Genomic DNA, 18055 nt, shown 5'->3' with positions numbered 1-18055 from the left:
ATTTGACACATGCAACTACAGCACAGCAAATAACATGTAAATCTTACCCCCAAGAGACTTTCTACTTTGAACTCCATCAACCAAGGAGAATTACGCCAGACAAATAAGCAAATTCCACAGCTGAGAGTTGCTACTGCAAACATCCTGCTGTTAGGGGAGGTCATAGCCTCTTCTGTAAACATGAGAGGAAAAACTCTTAAGACTTGGTAATTCAGATACAGCCTGGGATGCCTGCAGACCACAGAGCTCAGGTTACTGAGCGTGAGTTGTGTCCGGACACAGTCCTTTGTGGCTGCAAGCTGGGAGTTGACAATGCCAGTCAGCAAGCATACCTTTGTGTTCAGCTACAGAAAAGCCTGGTGAATCTGTTTCAATAGTACAGATTCTACTAAATTTCTGATGAAATCATATTCCTGGCCATAGTTATATATAGTGAATTTCTCTGTCAGAGACAATGAACAACAACTTAGATACGACCCTCCACTCCTGTCCTCGGCTCGCCCACATTTCCTCTTCTGTACAGTAATGAGAGCACGGTCTGTCAGAATGTTGGTATCACTATCTTGCTGAAGTTATGAAGACACAGGCCATTATTAAAGAAGTCTTTTAAATTTTAAATCATGGCTGACATCTGAACATTCATGAAAGTCTTTAGTCTCTTGAATTATCAAGCAAACCAAATTCTCTTGTAAATATTTGAGTTTCCTCCTCAGTAGAGGATGGTTGCCAAACCTAAGCAAAGAAACTTGGATGTAAAATTTTGTTTAGAAGTAATTAAAATATTTTAAAATTTCCATACTAAGACAATTTTTTTTTTTTAATTTAAGAAGAATTTACAAAATACTGGAGAGAAAATTTTTACTTTGGAAACTTCAAAAGCTTGAAATGAGTTTAAGATGTGGAAATAATTTACATATTGATCACAGCGCAATAAACTCAGGGCTGGAGGGGAGGTGTGAAAAGAGCCACATCAGAGTCCTACCCAGAGTGCATTGCCACACCAGGGGAGAAAGTGACCAGTGTCCACCGGACGCTCTACCTAGGTCTGGGGTGCAAGCAAGCACGGGGGACAGGCAGGCCCTCCCACCTCATGGCCAGGGTGCAGGGGACTCCCACACTGCACTTCCATCAACAAGCACCCTTTATATTACTTTCCTCAGAAGACTCTTAGGTATGGGAAGTGTATCATTAGGAACATTTACAAGCAAGGAACAGTTTCCAAATTTCTATTACAATTACACTGATAATTAAATATTAATCAAATTATTAAGCCTTATAATTTATATGAAAGAGGTTGTTAGTAAACTGATAAAATACCAACCATAATCAAAGGAACTAGAATGCTAAGGGAACATTTAGAATACATTAAATCTTAACCAAAAAAAAATAAACCTTATATATGTAATCTTTCTAAAATATTGCCTTTAGCTCAGAACCCTTACTAGAACATTATCATCTTGAAAACCCCTGACTGATAACAACTGCCATTGTTTCTTACACCAAATCTAATCTTGCTGTGTGGCCTCGATTTCATTACTTGCTTGAGGCAAAGCTTTCAATTCTACAAACCAAAACCGGTCTCCCTGGTCAGATCACTAAACTTCCAAATCCAAACTTTAATCCAGACTGACCAGACTGACCATTTGAACCCCAAACATTAGTGTAACCTTCTAGTTCCCCTGACCTCAGGCTGCAGAGAGGGAACGAGTGATGAGAAGTCTTGAACTTTAGGAGTACTAGGGCACGCTTGGCTCACAGCTTTACCACTTCTCAGACTGCAGGGTGATCCCGGCTCAGACTACACATGCCACTCTGGTTTAATCATGTAGGGTGAAAAATGGACTCTTCTTGAAGGAAATGAACAATTCAGTGTGTGAGGCCTTAAACTGCACAGGATTACTGTTTTATCATGATTCATTTGCAAATGAGGCAATGTGTGGAAGGGCTTCTGTGGCCACCAGTCAACCCAGAAACACAGTCGCTATGACCTGGACCACCTTTTTTTTTCTTTTGAAACACCACATCTTTTTTCCTCAGTTGTGAGATATCTCCTGCAGATAAAGATTCTCTAATTGGAATAAAAGTATGGAATCATTCTCAATGAGCAAAGAATCTCACAAATGATGATGGGTGGCATTTATTCATTTTATAGAAATTTTGTTTAAATGGTACATTAGTAAACCAAAGAATTCTCTTTAAACATGATAAACAGTATGGAGGTTGTAACTTATTCTGATCACTCTAACCTCCAACATATGAACTGCAAGCACCCCCAGCCAGGCAGGGCCAAGGGTGAGCGGCACCTGACAGTCAGCTATTTGTGCACAGATTCTCAGTCATTATTAACTGAGGCATGTCCCACATCCCAGGGAAAACAGAACAGGCACGCAAGGCGCGCATGCCAGCAGGCGGATGAAAGCCGAAAGCCTCCCCGCTGCTGGTGGCACATTCTGGGCCCCTCGGAATCCAGCTGTCTGTGGGCAGGGGTCCCAGGTCTGTGTCATCCTTCCCAACTCAGCCTCAGCAGCAGCACTGATAACGCTGGACAATCGGTTGAAATGACTGAAATGACACATTTCCAGCCATCAAGGTAAATCTCCTTTCATTTAGGTCGCCTACCACCCCAGGCAGTTTCATACTTCAAACCAGGGCAAACCGCCCTCGCAGCGCCATCCACAAGCCTGAGCCCGCTACCGGCTCTCGGCGCCCTCTGACCCCAGGCAAGGGGCCACACCTGTACCGCCCAGAGCGCTCTAGGATGTCACCTGCTAAGACAAATGGGACTGAAAAGGACGGCCACCAATACGTGGCTTTTCGAATATCAGATCTTCACAAATAACATAAAATGAATCGCAGTCGTTAAGACCAGGAGCTTGGGATGGCTTTCTGGGCTGACCCCAGGCAGCCGGCCGTGACCCGACGGTCTCTATACGCGCGGCTGCGGCCTCCTCCACCAACCGCCTACCCTCCAGCCGAACTTTCAAAAGAAGTGGGTGGGGGTCCCGAAGCCAGGTGAGGCTCGGGTGTTCCACCTGTACTCACTTGTGACCCGAGCCTGGTCTGCAGCGACGCCCCGGGAGCTGCCCCCACCCACCCAGGAAGAGGAAGGGCGCTCCGCGTAGGCTCCTCCTCCCCAAGCTGGCCCGGCTAGGTGCACACCTGGGACAGGTAAGGGGCAGGTACACGCCCCGCAGGCGTCCAGTGCAAAGCACTTACTTTAAACTTCTTCGCGGGACAAAAGCTGCGCAGCCCTTGTTGGGGCGGCGAGGAAAGGCCTAAGCTCAAGCGCGAGCCCCCAGAGGGGCCCCATCTTTTCAGGGTCAGGCCGTTCTGTGCGGAGGTTCCGGCCCGGCGCGGGATGCCCGATCCCGTGCGGACCCCGCGCCCAGATCGCGGCCTAGCCTCCCGGCCACGCGGCCCCTGCCAGGGGGGCTTCCACCTGAAGCCGAGCAGGGCGCGTTCAGGCCGGCCCCTCGGTCAGCGCGCCGCGGCGTCACAGCCCCACCACGCGCTCCCGGTTCTCCGGCAGCCCCGGGAGGGCCGTGCGAGCAGGGCTCCGCTCCAAGTGACAGCGCCCTCGCGGGGCCCCCAGGTGCCTCCGCCCCGCACACCCGGCCCCTTCCCCAAGCCCCTCCCCGACGCTAGGTGACTCGCTACCTCACCTGCACTTGGGCCCGCCCCACGCCTCTCCCGAGCCCGGGCCCTCCGCCACGCCGCCACCCTCTCCCCGAAGCCCCGCCCCCGGTCGGCCCGGTAGTTCGACGCTGCCTCCTGCCATTGCCGCCAGGGTCGAATTGCGCAGGCGCGGGGCCCGCATTTCCGCCCCGGAGGGCTGGGGCCGAACTGCGCAGGCGTTTGGGGTGGGACGCTCGAGGGCGCTTGCGCCGCTCCAGAAACGTTCGAACGCTGTCGGTGGGCGCCTGCGCGTGGGAAGATGGCGGAGCGCGTACCGAAGTCCGTGCTCTTCGTGTGTCTGGGTGAGAGGCGCCTATATGGTCCACTCCGATTTTCCCAGAGGGTCGGGTGGGCCTCGGTGCTGTCCTGTGCCGCTGAGCCGGAACGCCGAGGGTGGGATGGGTGCCCCGTCTCGGTCCGCGCTGCCCACCTGCAGGCTGGTCCTTCCTTCGCACCTGCCCAGAAGCCTTGATTTCCTTCACCGGGCGGACTCCAGGCCGCTGGGCTGATGCAGTCGCGGGAGAGTCCTGATTCCCCAGCACCTGTGACAGCACTGGTTTGCTGGCTCGTTTCCTCGGTCCACGCTTACGAAGGGAGCTGAAGGCGGGTGGAGGGCAAGGGCTTCCGTTCCCTGGTCGTAAAAGCCCAACCAGGACGCCTGGTTTTCGAGGTCTGTATGTGACCCAGTCCGATGCCCCAGTGTTCTAGTTCCTCCATGTTATAGTGAAGGTATTTTTGCATTTAATCCTTTAAGTACCTAGCAGCTCAGAATTATTTTCATTCTTAGAATTTCAGCAGTTAGCCTATCTTATTTAAAGTAGAATTAATATTTTCTTTAGTTTTCAGGGTTCTTCTTTTGGTAGCACCACAGGTTATATTACTCAGCGTTTCCACCTTAATCTCCTTAACACCCAAAGAGGAAGGCGTAAAATGTCAGTGGTCTAATTAATTTAAATCTCCTGAAGTCTGCATTTCCTAAGGAATGAAGTTTCCGCTTTTCACAGTATGCCTTTCAAGGAATGACTGAAGTCTCTTAACTTTTCCACTTTGTCTCCATTGTCTTCTCCTACCCACACCCCATGAACACTGCCTTTCGTAATATAATGACTTGCTTTTCCTAGCACTTCAGATGCTCAGTGTGCCTCTGATTGTGTGGCTATTTCTGAGCACCCTTTGAATTTTGCCTGGAAAGCCTTTCTGTAAGATTAGGCCCAAATATTCTCTTTACTTTTCGTAGATCCTTTAAATGGAGGTAGTTATTCATAATCCATTATAGACATTTATTACTCAGGTTTTATTATAACTACTTGAGATCACAGCTTGGTTAAGCCCTCTTGAGGACAGTGACTGTGGCTTCTTTTCCTTTGTATTTGCAGGGTTACACTAATATATGACAGTCACTTGGTATTTACAGAATTGAGTTTCTATGAGGGGAAAAGTAAAAGGGCCACCCCATTGTTTCGTGCTGGTAGCAGGCATCGTTTGTTCTTTAAGCTCTCTGGTGAAGGCTAACTACTGGAATCTTGTTTATTAAAGGGCAGTTCAGTTCAGGTTGGGCATCTAACAGGATTCCATTGCCTCGTTTATTTTACTAAGTGTTGTTGATTGTGCTGACATAATGTACGTGGAGGCTGTTAATGGGAGTTGTATGATTGTACATACTTGTCTTCCATACAATTTTTTTTACCAGGCACAGTTCTGAGCACTAGGGGGATAGTGAGCAGAACAGACTAAAACCCTGCCTCTCCGGAGCTCACGTCCAGTCACCAGTCAAGTACTGGGTGACTCGGTGGTGTGTGAGAACAATAAAGCTAGGGACAGGGATGGGAGGGGAGTGCAGTTTTCACTGGGGTGCTCAGGGAAGGCCTCACCTACAAGGCGACATTTGAGCAAAGACTTGAAAGAGCTGAGGAAGCAAGTCAAAGGTATTTTGAAAAAGCGTTCTGGGTCCTGAGGGGTTTTAGAGTGAGAGTGCTGGCCGTGTTCTAGAAACAGCCAGGGAGCCACGGTGGCCAGGCCCAGTGACCATGTGGCCCTTCTCAGCCAGGACCCTCATCTTACCTGACGACTTGAAGATAAATCTGAGTGGCCGTTTCTGAGTCCTCCCGTGGATTCATTACCAGTACCATTCCCAAAGTACAGGGAAGTCAGTTCGCTATGTACAGTGCATGTGCTCGGGCAGGAGTCTCTCAGCTGTGTAAGGAGCCACAGTAAATGGCAAACTCTGCAGGCCGTGCTAACGGTGTCGTGCGAAGGTGCCCCCGCAGAACAGGCAGCCCCACTTGGCTCTGTTCCGCCAGAGCTTCCTCCATGGATGTGGGATCTGAACTCTATAAAATTCCCTCACATCGCAAGATGTTCTGCTTTTTGAGTTTTTTCCACTGTTTAAAAATGTAAAACTTCTTCCTAGTTGTGTGGGCTGTACAGTAAGGTTGTGGGCCATGAGCCACAGTTCGTGGCCCCTGTTTTAGGGCCTGAGGACAGTCTGCTGAGGCCAGTGAGCCCTTGGGTTTCTTCTGAACGAGGCAGGCCTTTTGGAGGATTTGGAACAGAGGCGGGAAGTTTAAAACAAACTGCTCAGCTGTGGTGTTGAGATTGGACCCAGGAGGGGTGAGGGCCCCAGGAGGCCAGCATGCAGAGAGGAGCATGTGCTGGACCAGAGCGTCCCTAGTGCAGGTGCTGAGTAGATGAACTCTGGAGGTTTGAGAGGTCGACGTGTGCCATTTCACATGGCAGCCTGTACATAGGACAGTAAGAGTGGTGTGTTTTTGAAATGCAAAAATTTTATTCCTCCAGGCATTTTCTTTGGACCCTTTTCAGACTGAATTGTAGAGTGTTTTCCATTGGTAAGGCTGCTGGCAGAAGCCTGAACTCCTTATTTTGGCAAGACTGTTAGGTGTTTTATATTTCTGTAAGGTAGAGACATACTGTGGAATGTGTGCCGCTCATCAGCCCTTCTGCTGGCGCTGCTGGAGATGACAGGGTACCAGGGGTGTTACATCGCCTTCGTCCTACAGCTGATGAGTTTATTGAGCACTTGATAGATGCCACATGCCGTGTTAGGTGTTGGGCATGCATGCTTGGCAATGACAGATCCCCTACCCTGTGCGGACATGATTTATGAGTTTCCAACCTTGGGATGAAGGTGTTGAGTAAGAGGATTATGCTGCCTAATTTGGGAAAAGCAAACTTGAGACTTCAAATTTGAAACTTTTTTCTAAAGAAATCTGAAGATAACACTTCAAGCTTTTAGAACTTTTCCAGAGATGAAACCTGAAATACTGTGCTTTTCTGATGCACTGCTTTTTAAAATTATGTGATAATTTGGGGATACCAACTTTTGAAGTCAGGAGGGCTAGGGATAAGCAGGCAGGGATCTTACCCTGTTGATCTTACAGGTGCTGTGACTTCACCTCTCATGTTTGTAGTAGGGAGTTTTCTTTCTGTCTACATGTATACACACATCCTGCTGGAAATATATCTGGGAAAAAATAAATGTGATGAATATGCTGTAACTCTAAGACAGTAAATAATGCAGGCTTTTGTCTTGTGGGAAGACTGCATTCTTATTTCATAGTTAATCGTAATTATTTGTGCAGGGGTGAGGCCTCTTTTAGCTCTGCACCAACATAACAGCTGTCTTCGTTGGTGTGGAGTGACTGCTCCCATAGTGTATTGCTTGTCTATCAGCATTTGTTTTCTTGTTTTGTTAGAGCTAATTCTGTGTCACCCATAAATACATTGCTTGGCACGTGGTAGAAATATTCTGAGAGAAGAATTTTCTTGTCTTGCCTTTTCCCTTGAGGACTCTGTCTACCTAATGGAAGGTCTGCCCTTTACCCTGGCCCCTGGGGGGTAACCTCCTTACCCCTTGGAGTTCCCTAGGAGTGATAGGAGAGGCTCATGCCAGGAAGGCCCTTACAGGCTGGATGCTGAGATGGCTGGTGCTGGAGGTTGATTGGACTATGGGCCTGCTGTCAAATGCAGTCATGCCTAGTTAGTAACCCAGTAAACCCAGGCCACTGGGGCTCCGGTGAGCCTCCAAGCTTTTAGGGCTCTGAGTATAGTCACATGTGGATGACAGGAGGTGAGGCATCCTTGAGGACCAGAAAGCTTCTTGTTTGGAGCTCTTCTAGCATCTGCCCTTCTTGTTTAGAGCCCTCCTAGCATTTATCCTTACTTGCAGTATGCTTGAAAATTCATATTTGTACCTCTTGAAGTGATCTGGTGGCAACCCTGTTCATTGATTTCATGACTCACTTCTGGGTCATTGCTAACAACCTCAAAAAGCATGATTTGGTCAGTATTTGGTTCATGTTTATCTGATGTCTTTGTTTTTTGTACTTTGGACTCAAGGTGTTGAACTTGGATTTGGGGGACTGTGGTCCATGGGTGCTCCATGTCCTGATGGGACAATAACGTGCCTTCCCAGGGGAGCACTAGCACAGTGCCAGGGGTGCCAAGCAGTTTGTGGATCGCAGGTGCAGCCCCTTCCATTGGCCCTGACACTCACTTTCTGCCCTCCCTCCCCTTTTTTCAAGGTAACATCTGTCGATCACCTATTGCAGAAGCAGTTTTCAGAAAACTTGTAACTGACCAAAATGTCTCAGATAACGTAAGTACTGTTCACTGTCTTAAAGAGGCCGCCCAAAAGCCTTTGGGGCAGGAAATTGTGAAAAAACTTCTTTTTTTCTCCTGCAGTGGAGGATAGACAGTGCAGCGACATCCACGTATGAAATAGGAAACCCTCCAGATTACCGAGGGCAGGATTGCATGAGGAAGCATGGCATTCCCATGAATCACGTTGCCCGGCAGGTACTGTGCTTGAACTTGAAGGCGCACGCGTGTGTTTTGTGTTGCAGTGGGTCATTGACAGCGGCGCTGTTTCTGACTGGAACGTGGGCCGGTCCCCAGATCCAAGAGCTGTGAGCTGCCTAAGAAATCATGGCATTAACACAGCCCATAAAGCAAGACAGGTAGAAGAGATCTTGTTCAATTTCTAATATGTCTAGTCCTGTAACTTGAGAAATAGAGAGAGGCTTAATCAGATATGCATGTTAGGAGTGTGTTTATTTAGGGTCACCTTAACTAGCCACGGTTTTTTGTTTTCATGTTTTGTTTCACTACTGGCTCCGCAATTCTGAGTGACTTGCAATAAGAAATTTACTTATTAAAATGTACATATAATTACATAAACTGTAGTGGAGAGAGTCTGGCTAAAAGCCGGAAGACCTGAGTTGTAGTCTCCTTTGTATTTCTGTCTGTGTGCCTTTTACACATTTAAACCATGGTGACCAGTTTGCTTACATTACAACCTTGTTGCTAGAATAAAGTTCTGTAATATATACAAAATGTATTTTCATCTGCAAAGTGCCTTAGAAATATATGGCTAGCCTGCACCCAGCAGTCGTCATTCTGGGGTTGGATTCTGGAGTGCTGCCAGGGGCACATGCTGTGTGGTATCTGCTCATGGCGCCTGGCTCTTGCACACTTGAAATAAGGTCAGTGTTACCAAGGGACTGAATTTTAAATTTTATCTCATTTATGTAGTCCCGCCAGCACTGTGGGCACCTTACTGGATGCAGGGTTCTAGGCTCCTGTACAACCACAGGGGATGGAGGGGTTTTTGGCCCAACATTCTTAATGAGATATGGGAGCCCATGGGCAGGTGCATGCTCTGGAACCTTCCACAGCCACAGGGAGTAACTTCTAAAGAAACTGGCTTTGTTTCTGATACAGAAGCCCTCATATATTGTTATTTTGATCGATGTGATTATTCTATGGAGATTCAGTTGGATTTTGTAAAGATGGGGCTAAAAGCTTCTAACTAACTTTTGTATCTAACCTAAGGAAATGTACACTGTAAGCCAAGCAAGGCCATGGAGTAGCCTGAGCAGCAGGCCATGTCCAGAGATGAGTTTCTGTGGCCCCCGAATCGAGAAGCTCAATATTTTGAAAACCAGTTGTCAAATACATGACACATTTATAATGGGTGGTATATGTAAGGTGATTGTAGTTGATGATGTGGATGGCAGTGGGAGACCTGTGGTGGTGGTGCCTGACTCAGGACTTGTACACCTGGAAGAAGATGCTGTAATTATCACTGTACTAAATCTTATCCTTCCGTAAAACTTTCAGATTGCTTTGCCACACAGTGTCACATTTTTAATTTTGATCATCTCAGTTTTTATCCTCTCCGTTACTTTAGGAGGGAGTTAGTTGGTAAGGGAGTTAGGCAAGGAAGTAGTTGGTAAACCCATTTTGCAAATCAAGAAACTAAATTCTGGGGAGAAAATAAATAACTTCCCAAAGATTAGCCAGCTTCAGAATGGTAGAATTTGGATTTGATCAGAGGTTTGTTTGTCTTAATAAAAATGTATAGAGGTGTGAGTCAGAAAATTCACAAAACAAAATTGCCAGACGCTTTAAATATATGCCTCAAATGAGTAATACACGTTTTTTTGACTTAGATAAACTTACTCTGAGATCTATGAACTTCTGATTTATGGCTACGTGAGTCAACTCTTCATGTTAACAATTTATTATTTAAATTAACTACCTTAAGGACCTGATCCTTTGTTAAATGGAATTTTCATTGGACAGAATACTGAACATTTTTTATATCATTTGTCCATTTTAATTTTGGTGGGGTTTTGCATACCTTGCCAATTTCTGCTTTCTATTTTTTAAGAAATGTAGATATATTTTAAATAGTCCTTCAGTTTTGAGCAATCATGTGTTTTCTGTTTTTAAGATCATTTTTCATACACTAAGTGTATAATAAAGTGAGTACAAATGAAGTATATTAAATGCATATGCCTTAAGAAAACCAAAGCTAGAAACTTAGTGTTTTTTAAGATCATTTGTAATTACCAGTTTTAGAAGTAGTATTTCCACATAATCTGTGTTTGCTTTTTCCTTTTCTGTGCTGCTTTTAAGAAATTTTCCACAACTTTTTTTTTTCAAAGTACTAGTAAGATAAGGTTATACATGAGATCATGTGAGATCTTTGTTATTGTAGCATCTTGCAAATGCTTAGAAGTCTTCTTTTTTGTAATTGTCACAATTTGTATGAGAACTATCCTATTTATTTCTTAAAATTTTAGTTTTCCCAATGCTTTCAAACTGGGTTTAATAAGTAAATTACGGTTAGGATGCTTCTTCTCTCTAACGCATGCATTTGGTTCTCTGGAGTCTGAACTCTCACCCTGGTTAGTCCTGTAGGGTTCCTCACGCATTCTTCTCCTTTTCACTGCATGTCCTTTGATGTGGGCATGGCTGTCAGTGTGCTCTCAGCACATTTTCACAGCGTGCCGAGCACCACCACTCCTCTGCTCTGGAGGTCACCACTAAAAACCCTTCTCCCTTTTTAGCTCTGTGACAGTGGAACCATGCAGTCTGCACTCCTCCCGTCAGCCCTGTTCCAGGGTGAGATGCTCCGTGTTGTTGCTCGTAGCAGAGGCTCACTCATTTTCATTGCTGGATTCAGGACCATTTCACAGACTACAGCTTATTTATCCAGCCTGCTCCTGACGGACATTTGGGTTGTTTCTAGTTTGAGGCTGAATGCCACTGTGACTATTTGGGTATGTGTCATTTGTGAACACTTGTGTATGGTTCCACTGGATATACACGTCCAGCATCACACAGTGTCAGGCCGTACGCACCCTGGGTTCCAGGGCGTTGGGTCCCAGGGCGTCGGGCCGTACACACCCCGGGTCCTAGGGCATCGGGCCGTACGCACCCCAGTTCCCAGGGCGTCGGGCCGTATGCACCCCCGGGTCCCAGGGCATCAGGTCCCAGGGCGTCGGGCCGTACGCACCCCGGGTCCCAGGGCGTTGGGCTGCGTAGCCCTCATGCAGCAGGTGGAGCAGCGCTCCTCTTTATTCTGGTCTCTTGGAAAGCTTACCCATAAGGGTAGTATTTCTGCTTCAGTCATTTGGAAGCGTTCATCCGATCAGTTGTCTTTTCATCGTCCTTATACATTTTCTGTCATTTTCTCTGGTTGTCTTTAGATGTTTCTTTTTGTATTTAGTTTTCAGTGGTTTTACTGTGGTAGGCCAAAGTTTGCTTCCTGAATTTGTGCCTTTTTCAGAAGTTTTGGAAAATTCTGGACTGCTCTCTGTTCATATTTCCTTCTCATTCTCTTCTGAGATTCAGCTTAATGTATTTCGAGCATAAATTTCTTAAACTTTTTTACCTGTTTTCCATCCTTTTGACTGGCTGGTCCTGGCTTTATGAGGCTTGGGCTGTGTGGGTCTGGGCCCCCTCTTGGGTGACCCTCGAGGACTCCTGCCCGATGCCCAGGCTGTGGAGTAGACAGGGCCCCTCCTGCAGGGCAGCATCTGAATAGGATTTTTGTTTCTTCCTCACCGAGTCAGGCAGCCTTCCTCTTTGGCTTCTCAGTTTCCTCCCCAAGTAATTTAAGCCCTTGGTAAATGCTTTAAGGAGAAATGTGTGGGTGCCAGGCTCCCTTCCTCGTCTTTCCTCTCCCAGTTCTGGCTGTCTCGCCAGCCTTACCTCCAGTTTTTCTCTCCAGCGTCAGGAGTGGCCGTAGCCTCTGGTGCCCCTGGTGCCTCTGCACTGCGGGCACTGGAGTCCAGATCGTTCATTGCCTGGGGCATCCTGTGCCTGTGGGATGTGGAGCAGCATCCGTGGTCTCCACCCACCAGATGCCGGACGGCCCCCTGCACCATGGCAGTCCCTGCCCCTTTCTGTGGGATTGGCTGCCCTGGACCCTGAAGTGCAGTTCCCAGGGGGTCCATGCAGTTGAAGTCGTGTGGGGTAAGGGATCCATTCAAAGTGTCTGCCTGCCCAGCAGCTTGAACTGTGCCTCTTTTGGGATTTTGGCCCCACGTCCACCTCTCACAAGTTTTCATGGGCATTTCTACTTGTTTCTGGCAGGAGGGTTGGTGTGCCACAAGCTATTTCATTGCTAGCTACAATGGAAATCCTTTGCTGTGCATCCTTTCTAAGATGTTAATTATAACTTCCTATCCTTTGCCAATTACTTTAACATCTAAACATCATCATGGTTTCATAGATAGCATCACTGTCTTTAAGATCCATAATTGTAGTCATTCCAAAATTAAAAACAATGTTTAATTTTTAATCCAGTTTTAATTTTTAGGATATTTCTTGTGCAACTAATTTGGGGAAATAGTTCGTAATATTTGTTCTAATGGATTTTAAAATAAGCTAGTCCTTTGGGATCATTAACAAAATTTAGCTCAATGCTCTCTAAGTTAATACACACCAAGAGCGAGAGCCACTCGTTTCTAACCGAACAGTGAGGACGTCTGTTTTCCCTTTGCCACACTGGGTGTTATACACAACGACGCGAATCTGTGCGAGTAGGTTTTCAGTATCTTTGTAGTTTTATTATACGGCCATATTTCAGAGGGTTTTTAATGAGGAAGATTATAAATTACGTTCTTAGAAATGATTTCCATCTGCATTCTGTGGCATGTTTCCATTCTTCTCTTAGTTATAATTGTCAAAAATCATAAAATAATTTTTCATTTGTATTGTAGTGGGTTTATATTTGTAAATTATGATTTCAGAGAACAATGATAAGGTTTTGGGTTAGAATCAGTAACAGTGAGTGACACCGTCTTCTGTGTCATATTCAAATTTGGGATATTCCATAAAGAAGGAAGAGCCACAGACTCAGTCACTCATAGTTTCCTTCTTAGTAAACCCTCCCTGAGCCCCTACTTGGAGCCTCCCCTTCCTCTTTCCCCCACAACTCCCGTCCCCTGCTTTACTTCCCACTGCAGCCGCTCTACGTAGGGGGAAAGCCTTCTCCGTCTGTTTAGTTTAGGGTATGTTACCAGGGGCTGAATATTAAGTGATTGGAGAGTAAAATAATAAAAGGTAGTAAATGTGTGACATTTTAAGGTGCTAACTGAATTATACTTTGTTACTAAGAAATTGCAGATGAAGTATAAACTTTGCATCTATGCATTATACCATTTTTATGATTATTCCAAGTAGCTTTATAGTATAAAAATATCTTTGCAATAGTTTTAGGAAATAGGTTGCCTTTGTCTTAACTTTGAAGTATCCTAAATCGTTTAATTAATTAGTGATTAACAGATTAAAATATAGCTGATTTGGTTTTTCTTTAAGTATTACTTCTGATCCTGTAGGCTTGATTGGTATGAATATATACACTGTTTTCACTTCCCGTATCATTTTAGGTTACCAAAGAAGACTTTGCTACATTTGATTATATACTATGTATGGATGAAAGCAATCTGAGGTAATCACAATTTTTAAAGGGAATATTTCTGTGTGATTCTTAGTTCAGTAGTGAAAGTAGTAGTCAAGTACTTGGTTGTCAAAATGACTCTATCATCTTGAAGTTTTAGTAGATAGTAACGATCCCAATATACAGAACTGTTGATTTGGAATAGTAAGCAGTCCGGGGAGTAGCCTGGAGTTGTTTTATGGGGGTGCTTACGAAGAGGCGTGCTGAGGAACGGCCGTCTGCGGAGTGTGGCCCCGTCTGGGGCGAGGTGGTCGTGGGCAGCACCCGGCAGGGCAGCAGCTGACGCATGCGGTTTGGCAATGCACGGCCAGCAGGTGCTCATCATGACTCCACATTCCTGCTGCCCCTTCCCCCGAAAACACGAAGACTGACCAGAAAGAAACCTTTTCACTCCATTTAAATTGTGGATTCCCTTAACTGATGGAAAGACAGAACTGACAGATGAGGACATTGGCTGAGAGCAGCCGACCTCTGTGCACTGTGGCCACTGGTCCTGCTTCTGTGAGTTTGCCTGTCACCCCGTCTGTCGGAGGAATAGGAGGCGCAGAGCTGTGCGCCCACATCCACAGGGTTAGTGGGTGTGCCGTGGGATTTTAGCTGTGGCTCCACAGGGACATCAAGCCTCACTCACCCCTGTCCTCTCACGTCACATGTGCTTTGAGCCCAGGGCACATGGACATGGTGGCCGCACATCAGTGATGTCACTGTCTCCATGCTGCCTACCCCCACAGCATTTGCGGTCCGGTGGGGACTAGGCGACTAAAAGAGCACCAGACCTCAGAAAGAAACAGTGTGCTACAATGTGATCATGCCGAAAACGAGGGAATACAATGCATGTCACAAATTTAGAGGCTGACTCAGCTCATGTGACCAAGTGGAAGCTGAGATGATGTCCCAGTTGTAAGACCAGGACACCGGCTGCTCACCACACAGTTCACTGCTCAGTATGTGGGGAGCGCATCTGGGGGGCCGTCAGCACCCGCACGACATCCATGTGTCTGATGAACAGAAGCGTTTGGTTTCGGTTGCCTTTCTAGGGGAGGATGGTGTGGATGCAGCAGCTTTACTTTTGCTTTTGTTAGTCAGGAACTTCAGTAAAATACACACATTTGCTCTTTTTGTTCTTTCGTTGCTGTTCTGTGCTCACCTTTCTCACTAATTGCAGGAATTACCAGCACCGTCTTGTTGGGAAGCTCTGTGGCACTCTGGTCATTAGTGGGGGGTCTCTGACCCAGTTGGCCCTTGGGGCTGTGTTCTTGTGTGTGGCCCTCGGGGAGCACCCTGCTCCTCAGTCCCTCCTGCTTGGCCCTGAGGCCCAGCCAGGTTTCCGTCAGGCTCTCCCACCCCCACCAAGCATGATGCCCAACCCATCGTGCTGCTTAGATTGGTTAACTGAGTGGACGGGTGGCCAAGTTAAGCTAAAGTGGCTTAGTGAGGTTTGCTTTTCCTTTTGTGGCAGCATGAGAGCTGAAGGTGGGAGAGGCCAGGAACGTGGGGCCCTCGGCCTGGGGCAGGGCTCGGGGGTCAGAAGCAGGGAAACAGTTGGATCGCAAGGTCCACCGCGTGAGGTGCTGTCAGGACGCCACAGGGTGGGGTAGGTAGCCCCTCGGGACTTGGCTCACTGGGCTTCTGAACTCCATTCCGTCACCTTTGTTGAAACCCTAAAACAGGACCTTTTTGATTGGATTGTTCCAACATGTATTTCACAGAAGTAAACCTAGTTATTGTCTGACTTAAGGATGCATATTTTGTGTAAAGTTTGTGAGGTTGTGTCCCTGTTGCAAGTTCTCTTGCCTGAGACAGTCCGTGGTGCAGCTGCGTGGAGGGCACGCAGGCCTGCAGAGTGTCTGTCGGATTTCCTCTCAAAGCAGGTCACTTTTGTGGGATTTTGATATGGAAGTTTAATAAAATCCTAGATGTCCTCATTTACCTTGAAACCATAGATCGGAAAACTAAGTTCGTGTTTCAATTTTACAGAGATTTGAATAGGAAGTGTAATCAAGTTAAAAACTGCAAAGCTAAAATCGAACTGCTTGGGAGCTACGATCCACAGCGGCAGCTCACCATCGAGGACCCCTATTATGTGAGTACTGCCGTCCCTTCCAAGCGGGACTCGGGTTGTCCTGGCGCGGGATGCGAGGAAGGTGCTCCGGGGCGTCTCCTCATGCAGGTCTGCGTCTCCCTGTCCCGTCCTTCCAGGGCAGCGACTCCGACTTTGAGATGGTGTACCAGCAGTGTGCGAGGTGCTGCAGAGCCTTCCTGGAGAAGGCCCTCTAGGCGGCCCCACAGCTGTGCGTCCGGTCCTGCGTCCGAGTGTAGTGACTTCTGTGGCTCAGGGTCACAGCTGTTCCTTCAGTGACAGTGTTTCTTCTTTTAAAACATGATTGTAGATGGAAGTCAGTTATATTTGTCAGAAGAATAAATAAACATTTTTGATTCAGACAGTTTATGGGGGTGTTAAATGTTCTTAGATTAGCTGAGCATCCCACTTTGCCACAGTCACAAAAATAATGGAACACGTGAAATAGAGCAACAAAATAGAACATAATGAAGTAAAATGTTGCCGTCAGGCCCAGGTCAGCACCTGGGCCCATGGAGACTTGTGGAGAGCTGCCACCCCTCTTCCCTCAGTCTGTGGCCGTGTCAAGGAGACGCGCCTCCTGCTCGCTGCCTCCCTCCGTGCCAGGCCCGTCCTGGGGCCGCGGCAGGAAGCGCTCACCAGCACGGTGTACACGCGAGTGCTGAGGTGGGGCCTCGGGCTGCTCCAGCCGCCATGCTCCCTCTTTGGTCTGTCTGATCCTGTCTCAGAAGTGGGCTTATTTGCTCCCATTGGAACCAGGAATTTTATTACATCCAGAAAGAAGGACCCTTGTGAGCAGTTTATGGTCAGTCTGCCTTTATGTGCATATACAGCCTGGATGTCAAATACAGATGAGCCTTGGTGGGAAGAAAATGAAAAGTCGGAAGTTCTTTCATGTTGGAATGCTTAAATGTTAGCATGTTAAATATTCCTATATCAGGCTTAATTTATGGGCAGATACTGTACACTGTGAGATGACTAATCAAAAATTCACATGGATGTGTGTCAGGAAAGATTGTTTTCAGAATAAGCTGGGGAAACTATAAAAATTCAACCAAGATATAAGTCTGGTTTCTGTCTGCTTTTTACTGACGAGTGAAGAGCAATTAGAAAGCAGTGCCCCCATTGTCCCTTTGAAATGGTCTGGGCTGCTGCGCGTGCATGTCTGTCTCCAGTGTAAGGAAGCGAGAAGTAGAGGCTTCCCCGTACGGTGATGTCCACGTGAAGGAGCCCGCCTGCCTGCCGCCTGGGGAGCAGCCGTCTCCTTGGCGCAGGCTCCCCAGTCGCTCCGTGCTCTGCGGCTGCGTGAGTGACAGCTTGCTTGACCCCGTCTTTACCCCATTCGTACTTAGTGACCTGAAATCTGGGGAGGACTGTCAGTCACAGATCGGCTTTCACCCACGGTCCAAGTGGGTCACTACCCAGAAACAGGGTACCCTTAGAGCAGCGGCTGCCCCGTCAGGGCACCTTCCCCGCTGTCATGGGCTCTGGTCCTCCACGGCGTGTGGGTCTCAGGTTGGGGTGTTGAGTCCTGACCCCCTGTGCCTGAAGGATGAGCGCGGCAGCTTCCCCACCACCCGCCACCCCAAGAGGGATGGCAGCGGCAGGAGCTGGGGAAGCTTTTTCCTTATGTTAACAAGTAAATCCCTATAGTTTGTTGTCCTTAATGTTTACATACATATCTTAAATACCAGTCCTCAAACATGTCCTGATGGCCCTATCCAGACTAGGGGTCATAGGAACAGAGAAATGCATTGCTGAATTGGCTTGTCTTTTTCAATTGGATCCAGTCAAATCGTTCACAGTGTATATGTCCGTAAAAGTCTGCTTAGAAGTCTTCATGAGTTTCCTCATAGGATTTTCATGATCACAGTCGTAGGGAAGTATGGGTGCGACCTTACTTGAAATACTCGCCACCAAATCAGGTCTACAGATACTATGTCACCAGTGTATAGTAGCTTCTCCTTTTAAAAAATGCTGATTTATTGTCTTTTATGAGAGTTCATTGTGTTTGCATTTCATTTATT

General features: G+C 47.1%; 2 protein-coding genes across 8 annotated transcripts in view; one reads left to right on the top strand and one right to left on the bottom strand.

The window, feature by feature from the left end:
• The window catches only part of SH3YL1 (SH3 and SYLF domain containing 1), a 28576-nt gene extending 24837 nt beyond the window's left edge, over window positions 1-3739 (bottom strand). Inside the window, exons 1-2 of one of the 4 annotated variants that reach the window (XM_073217397.1) lie at window positions 3663-3739; window positions 48-172 (exon numbers count right to left, since the gene is read on the bottom strand). Coding sequence is in view for 2 of the 4 variants with exons in the window: in XM_073217409.1 (XP_073073510.1) it covers window position 3217 (1 nt within the window). In the remaining 2 variants the exon portion in view is untranslated. The other 3 variants (XM_037026440.2, XM_073217409.1, XM_073217413.1) reach the window with 3 other exon arrangements.
• An 80-nt stretch (window positions 3740-3819) lies between these two features.
• Window positions 3820-16395, top strand: ACP1 (acid phosphatase 1). Of its 4 annotated transcripts, XM_037026436.2 has the most exons (7): window positions 3820-3977; window positions 8217-8290; window positions 8377-8490; window positions 11049-11261; window positions 13878-13939; window positions 15926-16031; window positions 16148-16395. In XM_037026436.2, the coding sequence occupies exons 1-7, from the start codon at window positions 3935-3937 to the stop codon at window positions 16223-16225; spliced, it is 690 nt and encodes a 229-aa protein (XP_036882331.1). In that variant the 5' UTR covers window positions 3820-3934; the 3' UTR covers window positions 16226-16395. The 4 variants fall into 4 exon arrangements, 3 of the variants coding, with proteins under 3 accessions (XP_036882331.1, XP_017497418.1, XP_017497417.1); XM_017641929.3 differs by lacking the exons at window positions 8377-8490; window positions 11049-11261 and adding an exon at window positions 8538-8651 and having other exon boundaries at window positions 3821-3977; XM_017641928.3 differs by lacking the exon at window positions 11049-11261 and having other exon boundaries at window positions 3821-3977.
• The last annotated feature ends 1660 nt before the right edge of the window (window positions 16396-18055 follow it).

Source organism: Manis javanica, chromosome 1, assembly GCF_040802235.1.
Source record: "Manis javanica isolate MJ-LG chromosome 1, MJ_LKY, whole genome shotgun sequence".
In the NCBI taxonomy this organism is placed as follows: domain Eukaryota; kingdom Metazoa; phylum Chordata; class Mammalia; order Pholidota; family Manidae; genus Manis; species Manis javanica.
This window is presented reverse-complemented; position numbering and strand designations above follow the sequence as displayed.